The sequence below is a fragment of the Nicotiana sylvestris genome, chromosome 10 (assembly GCF_000393655.2).
Source record: "Nicotiana sylvestris chromosome 10, ASM39365v2, whole genome shotgun sequence".
Taxonomy (NCBI): domain Eukaryota; kingdom Viridiplantae; phylum Streptophyta; class Magnoliopsida; order Solanales; family Solanaceae; genus Nicotiana; species Nicotiana sylvestris.
The window spans coordinates 42,589,786-42,600,046 of NC_091066.1; the positions used below are offsets into that span (position 1 = coordinate 42,589,786).

At 41.1% G+C, this 10,261-nt stretch overlaps 1 protein-coding gene across 1 annotated transcript; it reads right to left on the reverse strand.

Moving 5' to 3' along the window:
• Window positions 1-7,994: 7,994 nt before the first annotated feature.
• On the reverse strand, window positions 7,995-10,019 carry LOC138879250 (uncharacterized). Its single transcript, XM_070158853.1, has 3 exons — window positions 9,377-10,019; window positions 8,966-9,112; window positions 7,995-8,770 (listed from the first exon to the last, which is right to left on the reverse strand). The coding sequence occupies exons 1-3, from the start codon at window positions 10,017-10,019 to the stop codon at window positions 7,995-7,997; spliced, it is 1,566 nt and encodes a 521-aa protein (XP_070014954.1).
• Window positions 10,020-10,261: the final 242 nt, after the last annotated feature.

Sequence of the window (10,261 nt, forward strand, 5' to 3'; positions counted from 1 at the left end):
GCTCTCCCAGATTGGTAGCAACTTGTATGTTGTGCTCATATTTCAAGCTTCCCACTTGTTGCTTCAACCTGCTGATTTCGGCGCAATAGCCTCTTTCCTTTGCTAACCAATCCCACTGTCTTTGCGATGATTCGGTGAAATTCCGGATGTGGGGTCTCTTAGTTGGCCTTTCATGCTCAAGTTCCCTTCTATACCATGCAAGGTAACCTGGCGCCGTCTCTCCTTTGGCTCGATCCCGCACGCAAGTATTTGATTTCAAATATTGACACTCACTCCAGATTTGGCGAATCTTTGCTTCTGGGAATTGTCCGTTAGGACTTATTTCAACTGCTTGAGTGCTAAGATCTTCCTTATGAGGTACTGTCTGGCATCTTCCGAACTGTCTCAAAACTCGGCAGGGTGCGTAAGGTTGAATGCTCTTAAGCCCCATTAGTAAGAAATGAGTTTTAGCTGCAGACATATATAGGATCTCATCAACAGGCAACCATCCCAACGTCCATTGTATTTGGCTGGCAGTAAGAGCTTGAAAGAACGAGGTCCATGCCAGGACTCCTTTGGGCAAACTGATCTCTTTGGTTCTCGTGTAAGATTCTTCTATGCAGGTCTTTTCCGGGGAACCATGGCTCAAAATCTCGGAATGATGGCAGAGGTGCTCGGTCATCCATATCTGTAGGAGCAAGTTACAACCTTCGAAGAAACTTCCCCCAGCTTTACAAGCTGTAAGAGCTCGAAAGATGTCAGATACCACCATAGGCGCGAGAGTACTGTCACTTTGCGTGAGTAAAGTGCTGACGACCCCGGATACCTTCAAATCAATGTTTTCGTCTTTCCTTGGAAATACCAGAAGGCCCAGGAACATCATCATGAACGCTACCCGTCTGTGCTTGTCCCACTTCTGACGAACTCCTTTGCTGCACAGTTTGTTGATTGGATTATTGAATCCCCCCTCATGACCGTACCTATCATATATGAAGCATGGAGTACAAAATCCGGCTGCCAGATCCGGGTTGTGGACTGTTCTAGGTATCTTCAATGAATCTAGGAACCGATGTACCGTGACGACTCTTGGGGCGACCAAGTATTTTTCCCTCAAGGGAAGTTCAGTATTCCCGATGTATCCGGCCATTTCTTCCAAAGTCGGGGTGAGTTCAAAATCAGAGAAATGGAAAACATTGTGCGCCGGGTCCCAATAGGTAACCAAAGCTCTTATGATATCTCCCCGAGGCTGGATTTCCAACAAACCCACAAGACCTTTCAGATATTTCTTAACCTCATTTTGTCCTTCAACACCTAGATCATTCCACCATAGCCGTAACTTGACAGGGATTTTGGTCATTATTGAAAAATGTTCATTTTGCATCGTGCTCATCCTGCACATTTATTAAGGTGATTTTAACAAAAATGACTGACTCAAAATATTTTACAGAGGGGACCAAGCTTTGAACACGGCCTTTAAGCACTTCGGGGACGAAGATTTTAAGGCTGTGTGGGTCTAAAAATGCTAAGCAAAACCCAAAAGTGGCTATTTATGCAAAGTCAGCCTTCCGGCGTCCCTTTCGGGAACATTCGGCTATTCATGTCAAAACAGCATCACCTGACTTATTTATGACTCTTTAAAAAGTTTGAAACACATTTTTTTTATTTTTTTATTTATTGATTTTGGCTATTTTAGCAAAATGGGGTTGAACCTGACGAGGGTGGCCTACGTATCTCACATCCGGTGAGAATCAAACCGGCGTAGTTCGGGCATATCATGAATAGAGAAAATCAAATAAACCTAAAAATCAAGAATGCGTATTTTTATTATTTTTGAAAAGAGATAAAGACTAAAGAAAATATTTATTATTTTTTTTTAGGAAATATTTGGACTATCAGTCTGAATTTATAAAAGGGGTACTACAAAAGGAACAACATTTTTTTTTTTGAATTATGAATTTTCCGTTTTTTTTTTTGTTTTTTTTTTGATTTTGGGAAGCAATAAAAAAAGAAAAATTTTTATATTATTTTTTTTTTTTATAACTCAAACTAAGAAGACAAATTTTGTTTTTATTCTCTTTTTTTAGAAAAATTCCGGCGAGGTTTTGACACTACTTGGACATTGGTTTTATTTTTTCAAAATAAGTAATTATCTCCCTACGCTGCTATTTTCCCCTTTTTTTTTAGAAACCGGTCAGCATGCGGAACCGAAGCAAATAAATGCGCAAAACAAATAGGATGCAGCAGGGTGGTCTTTTCATTTCAGGTTGCCTGTCCTAGACGGACCCAACCCCTGTGTTGAGCCCCCTAAGTCAAATGCAACATGATGCAAATAAACGTTCCTACTAGGGATCCGGCATGAAGTTTCGTTATACTAGGTTTATACCCTGGGTATTTGTTCTAGACTGTGTACCCGAGCGGACAACTCGAGTCGAGGAGGGGGCTACGTACCGGGGACCCGCGAGATCGTCCGGCTTTGTAACTTGTCCGACCTCTTTCTTATTTCAGGTATCGACACTAACAGAATAGGGAGTCTCGACCAGCGAGCTTCTCCCCGGAGGTAAGAAGAGAAGGGTTTCGGCACAGTTTATATACAGTTCAGATAATATCAAAGCGGTAAAAGACAACATTTAGCACGTTATGCAAAAACATGTAATAAAGATCAGATAATAAAGCCAAATATAACAATTATTCTAAGCTCGAATTCTTGAACCCTGAACCAGTGGTTCTGGGTTAAATCCCCAGCAGAGTCGCCAGAGCTGTCACACCTCCTTTTTGCGCGCCCGGCCCCGAAGGGTTAAAATGCGCGAGGGGAATTTTTCCAATTTAAGTGACAATATTCGAAATGGGATTATTTATTTAATTCAGAGTTGCCACTTGGGAAAGGTTTGGCTTTTGGTGTCCCAAGTCACCGGTTTATCTTGAATCCCAAATCGAGGAAATTTTCGACTTTTCCAAATAAAGTCTGCGAACCAGAAATTCTAAGTAAGGAATTCTGTTGACCCGATGGAAGGTGTTAGGCACCCTCGAATCCCGTGGTTCTAGCACGGTTGCTTAAATTGTTATAATGGCTAAATATCTGATTTAAATACATGTTATGACTTACGTACTTTTATTAAGTTTAAACCGCTTTTATTATTATCATTTATTTTTATAGAATTGCAACGTTGTGAAAATGCATCTCGAACCACGTCACAATCAATGCACCCGTGGTCGTCGACACATTTTGACTCCGTTGAGATTTGAATTTGGGTCACATCAATGTGCACCCGTGTTTAAGAATATAATTATTAAACCGTGCCTAAAAAAGGGTCTAACGCGTTATTGTTTTTGGATAAGGCCGTGAGATTCACTAAACGGCCTGTCCTGGATTCTAAATATTTATTATGGTTAGTTATTGAGGGCCCCGCAATTTGCATTCTTACTTGACGAGGCTCGTCTCATTTTTTAGAAAAAGGATATCCTGAAGCGACTACATTTCTATTACATTTGTCTCTAAAAAAAATAAAAGAGAAAATACCAAACTTACTTATTTAAGCAAACTAACATACTAAATCTCTACTATATGTGACGAATCCGAATTTTGCTTGATTGCTTGATTGGTTGTTTATGAGGTGAGAATTATTTCATGCCTCGTCTTCAAAGAGTGAATAAGCTTTGTTAATTTGACAGGAGAGATTGCAAGCAACAAATAACTCATACTAAGTTTAACATTAAACAAACCTTAAATTTGAACTTTATAATTAGGCTTGATAAATGAAATCGGCTGCCTATTAAGAAAAACTACTATTAATTGGATTTGAGAATGCCTATTAGTTTTCCTCGAAAGTCATCGCATTATTCCGAAACAATGAATCCATATTGAAGCCCATATCAAAACTATGTAGAAGCAAGTGATCTAACAAAAGGGTTGGCGTACATTATCACCTTGTTAACGTAATGCATGCATGGGAATTAGTTTGGGGTACACTTATCTTGAAGTCAAATGAAACTGAATGTAGCAGATTCGATAGTTCAGAGATCTAGGCAAAAATACATACGCATGCTTGCTAGGATCCTATGTTATGATGTCACAACTGAAACAAAACTAACGGTTGTATACATCAAAACACATCTGATCTAACAAGCAAATGTTATCTAATTGTTCGTCTCAACTTAGAATGTATATTGATTTATACAGAGTATTTGCAGTTTACAGTTTAAAACAAATACAGGCTAAGACTAACATTCAACATGTTTTGATCACAAGCATTATAAAGTAAACAGACTTTCGTTTCTTTATTTCTGGTTCAAACTTCAAACTTTATACAACATATGGTTTCAGAAGTTGTGTACCTGGAAATGTTTGACAATTGAAGAAAAAAGGGAAGTCAGCAGAGTAACAATGGCAACAAATGCAGCAGCAGTAACAGCAGGTAACCAATAGCACAAATCCCAGTGTAAGATGCAGTTAGAGCCGATGGAAAAATGGCAAAAATGAAACAATTTCCCAGTAGTGTGGAACCAAAATTTAGGCAGAACACATCCAGAAGTGAACTAATGCTACCACACAACCAGTAACCTCGATCAAAACTCAGAAGAAAAACAATATGAAACAAGAAAATCCAGACCAATGAAAATCAAGATCAAGATGTAAATGCAGTCCCTTTTCTATGTTATGTTTCTCCCCCCCCTATTTCTGTCTGTGTGTGTGTATATATCACAATCTGTCCCTCTATCCCCTTCTCTTCTCTTTCTTTAATATCAGATGTCTTCTCCTCTTATAGGCCCTAACATCAGCCCTTTAACAACCTGTTAGCCCAAAAGAACACCCCTCCCATGTGCCATCTTCTTTTCAGTTTCCACTTAACTATTTAAGTATTAAACCCATAACATTCCCTTGGCAGGCTTAAACTTTTTCGTAATGTTTATTACTTCTGAAACTTAAAGCAGAATATGGGCAGCAGGATGTAGTCTGACAGCACATGCTGTCCAACTATTTAATTCAAAAGCACTTAGGCAGGGCACAGGCTGTGCACAAAATGCACATGTTGTGCATAAGTGCACATGCCCTCCAATTTCAAAACTGTGACTAAACAGAACATTGATTTTTGCATTTTTGATTCAAATTACCAATTATAAATAAGCATACTCAGTTCCTAATTGATTCAAACAAATGCTTAGCAGAAGTAAGTCGATTCGTTATTGTTCGGACAACTGAAACTAATTGACGACATACGTCGACTCGACTATACTAGTTATAACACATACAATCGTAACCAAAAATTTTAACAGTATCGACACATGATTTGAATTATACTGACTAAGCAAAGTGGTACTCGAGGAATCGGTTGATCAGTCAACATTTGAAGCTCAATTATTTGCACAGCACATACATACATACGCATTATCAGAATAGGAGAGGGATTCAAACAAACACAGAGGTTCAGGTAAAGTGGACAAACAAAAGTTGATAAAAATTCAAAGACACAAATTAAAACAAAACATGAACAGACTTTTAATCAATCACATGGACTAACAGAAATAAGAAAAGAAAAAGCAAAACTCACCTTCAATCTCGAAAAATCAAAAGCCTTAACTTGGACTCGGACAGACCTTTCTTAAGGCTGAACGGACTTTAATCGAAGTGTTTCTCAGATGAGAAACACTTCGATTAAGGTCCATTAGACCTTAATCTCTTCGGCTTGAACAGACACGGAACATGCACGGAGAAAACTGGGGTTCAAAAATTAGATCTGGGATTCGTGTTTCCCTGGTTAGATTCGGACCAAACCAAGCATGGTTTGGTCACGAGGGGGGTCTGGGTACTGTCTGGTGTGAAGTTGAGGTCGATTGATGTAAATCGGGTTCCGACTCGAATCTTCAAATGAAGATTCGAGAAGGTGGGAAGGGATTCGAACTAAACGGCCAACAGATCAATGTTTAGGGCGGTGAGGGGGTTCTATGGTGTTCAGGCGGAGGTCACCGGCGTTCATGCCGCCGGGTTTTTGGTGAAGGGAGATGGGGGCGGCTCTAGGGTTCCGGGGTTCTTTGTGAGGATGATGAAAGGCAGGGGTATTTGGATAGGGGGTGGGGTATGAGGGGAAGCTTATATATGGAGTGGGTGAATGGATCTCAACCGTTGGATGAGGCACGATGAAGGGCCAGGATCCTTCAGCTCGAGAGAAACGGTGTCGTTTCATCTTTAGAGGGTTTGGGTCGGTCCGGGTGGAAACGGGTCGGGGTCATCAGTGGGTTATGGGGAGGTGATCTTGGCCGTTGATCATTCAGAGATCAACGACTCAGATCAGACTCAACCATTACGACGTCGTTTGGACGTCCTTGGTGTCAGCTTGGACTGGACTGGGTTGCACAGGGGTTTTGGGCTGAGTTTGTTTGGGCCAATTTGTTTAAAATTGGCCCAAGTCCGAAAAGATTTTTTTTTTATTATTATTATTTTATTTTCTTCTTTATTTTAAAAACAATAACCTAAGTAAATCAAATTAAAATTAAATAAACACTTAATACAATTGTTTGCACATACCTTAAAATATTTTAAAACAGGTAAAATCAAGCAAGAACAAAATCACGGACAAAGATGTCTATTTATGATTTTCTATTTAACAACCGGATTACGGTTCAAATTATGGATGACACATACATTTTTTGTATTTTGTTTTAATAAAATAAAATGGGCAAAAAATCATAAATAATTAACAAAGTGCCATGTAAAAATCCAAAAATTGTACAGCAGGACCAATTGTTTATTATTTTTTATTTCTTTTGGAGCGATTGTCGCGCGAAACAAAAATCACGTGCTCACAACTAGTATAGTAGATTGGGTGCATCAGTTTGTCTTTCCGCTGGCCCAGCACTGCTCCTACTGCATAGTCATGGCATCACACATTAGTTCGAACGGTTACTCCCAGTTGGGGGCAACAATGATTGGTGCTGTGACCAGTCTCTTTTTCAACTCCTCAAATGCTACCCTGCAATCATAGTCCATACAAATTCTTCAGCATCCAACCACTTTCGATGCTACCCATGCTGTGACCAGTCTCTTTCCGGGTGGCTAGATTCAACTTTCGATAGTCCATACAAATTCTTCAGCCTGTGACGGTTCTTGTTGATATCAACTCATTGTTGTCATTTGTCACAACCGTCATGCCACCCTTTTTAGGAACACATTGCACTGGGCTCACCCAGCTACTGTCAGAGATTGGGAAAATAATTCCTGCATCCAACCACTTTATCACCTCCTTCTTCACCACTTCCTTCATGTTGGGGTTCAGCCTCCTCTGATGTTCCCTGGAAGGTTTGTGCCCCTCTTCCAGCAGAAGCTTGTGCATGCAGTAGCCGAGGCTGATCCCCCTGATGTCTGCCATGGTCCACCCTATGGCAGTTTTGCACTCCTTTAGTACCAGTAAAAGTTTTTGCATCTGCACATCTAACAAATTAGATGAGATAATAACAGGTAATGTGGAGTCAGGTCCCAGAAATTCATACCTGAGGTGGGCTGGCAATGGCTTTAACTCCAGCTTTGGTGGTTCTTCAATGGATGGCTTAGCTGGAGGAGTTTTTCTCTTTTCTAAGTGCAAGGGCTCAAACTCTAGATTTCTCTCCCAGAACCCTCTACCTTCCAATGCCAATACCCATTCCGCCAAATCCTCACCATTCACTTCATCTAAGTTCATCAAACATGCAGCAAGGGGGTCCTCAATTCTCAACACCTCATCATCAGACTCTACAATTACATCCACGGCATCAATAAGAGAGCAATTGGCGAACTCGCTTGGTCGCCTCATAGACTTCTTCACATTGAACGTTATTTCCTCATCATTGAGTCTCTTTGAGCTCCCCAATCTCACAGTCAATCAGAGCTCTCCCCGTGGCCAAGAATGGTCTTCCTAAGATTATAGGAATCTCTTATCCACTTTGCAATCCAAGATCACAAAATCTGCAGGGAACACAAATTTCCCCACCTGAATAAGCACATCATCAAGGATACCGAATGGACGTTTCACAGTCCTGTTGGCCAGCTACAACAACATGGAGGTGGGTCTAGCTCTCCCAATCCCCAACCTCTTATAGATAGCCAGGAGCATAAGATTAATGCTGGCCCCTAAATCACAGAGAGCCTTAGCAAAGGCGAAATTCCCAATAGTGCATGGAATTGTAAAGCTACCTGGATCAGACAGCTTTTCAGCAATAGGTCTCGTCACCACTGCACTACAGGTCTGAGTAAGTGTAACCTTAGCCAAGTCTTGAAAATCAAATTTCCAGGACATCAAGTCCTTCATCATTTTTGCGTACCCAAGCATCTCCTTTAAAGCTTCAATCAGTGGAATATTTACCTGGATTTGTTTGAGCATTTCAAAGAACTTTTTATACTGCTCTTTTTGATGCTTGGCCAGCCTCTGTGGAAAGGGTGAAGGAGTTATCTTCTTTCCAATCACTTGGGACTTCTCTTTATCAGATTCTATTTCAACTACTGGCCCTTCAACTGGCTCAGCTACTTTCTCGGTCTCCTGCTGAATGTTCTTTTCTTCCTGAGCAGGCTGGACTGTCACTTCTGTCAGTATCATAGAATCATCCAGCTCAATGGGCACTGGAATGAATGTCTCAGCCTGTATATTTTCTTGAGCTCTCTCTTGTTCTACATCTAGATCTCTGCCATTACGGAGACTTACCGCCATCAGCTGCTTTGGGCCCTGATCTTTTGGATTAATCTGGGTGTCTGCAGGTAATGTCCCCTGAGGATGATTGTTCAGAGACATTGAAATTTGGCCCAATTGCACTTCAATATTTTTGATTACTGCATCATGTGAATCTACTCTTTCATTTATTTTTGCATTGGACCCAATAACCTGCTACATCATTGCTTCAAGTCTCTTGAACCCATCTTCTTGCCTTCCACCATATTGTTGCTGAGGTGGGGGATACCCTTGTTGCTGATTGTTGTACCCCTATGGCCTTGGATAAGGTGACATATTGTTGGGAGGTCTCATACCTCCCATGTTTCCAGCATTGTACTGTGGCTGAGGTGGTCTGTATGGCTGCTGACTTTGCTGACCCCATTTCTGATTGCCCTGTCTCTGGCCTCCATAGTTTGACACATAGTTCATGTCTTTAGGGTGCTGCTGATGATGATCATGTTCTGCATTTCAAGGATTACCAACTGGCTGACTAATGCAAGATGTACACAAGCCCACATTGGTAGTATCTACAAAGTGCACTTGTTGTTTCTGCCCTGATTCCTCCACCTTTTTGGTGAGTATGCTCATCTGTGTCAAAAGGGTCGCCACATTTTCAGCCATGGAATTTGATGGGTCAAAAGGCACTGAGTGTATCACTGGAGTGATAGGTGCATTCCTCGTCGTCCACCCCGAATTCTGAGCCATTTTGTCAAGTAGACTCTGACCTTCTCTCCAAGTTTTGCTCAAAAATGCCCCACCAGCTAAGGCATTTACAATGTTCTCCATGCTATCTGACAGTCCTATGTAAAACCGTTGTCCCAACATCTGATCTGGAATACCATGGTATGGACATATAACCAACATTCCTTTAAACCGGCTCCATGTCTCATGTAGTGTCTCCATTGGTTTCTGTTTAAAGCTCACGATCTCATCAATTTGTTGAGCTGTTTTGTTGGGCGGGTGGAACTTGATGTGAAATTGCTTGACTAACTCATCCCAAGTTTCTATAGAGTTTATGGGGAGTGAGTTTAGCCAGACTTGAGCAACTCCTGTCAGCGAGAATGGAAATAATAACAGCCTGATTGCTTTCGGAGTTACGTTGGGTTGCCTTTGAGTTTTGCAAATCGATAGGAAGTTCTTCAAGTGTTGCTGAGGATCTTCGGCTGGTGTCCCAGAAAATAGTCCCTTGTTTTGCAGCAAGTGCAGCATGTTGTTCGTGATCTGGAACGATTCAGTTTGTATCGCGGGCACAACAATGGCAGTGGCCAGATTGTCAGTTGTGGGTTGTGCCCAGTCATATAGTGCAACCTCAGGCACAGGAGGTGCCATATCTCTGACGTTTCTGTTGACGTTGTCTACGTCACCCATGTCAATTTCGAGTTTGTGTGTTTGATGAGGTTGTTGAAGTCTTTTGGTGGCATGGTTCAATATCCGGAATGTTTTCTCGGGGTTTGAGAGTCCTTCAAGTAATTCTTCAGTTCTCGTAGAGTTTCTAGGCATACACCCGTGCAACCACGTCAACAACCGTCAAAATTTTCAATCAAAACTTGGTGTAGAGAAAACTGACTACACTAAGAATTTTTGTATTTCTATCAATGGTAATTGATAAT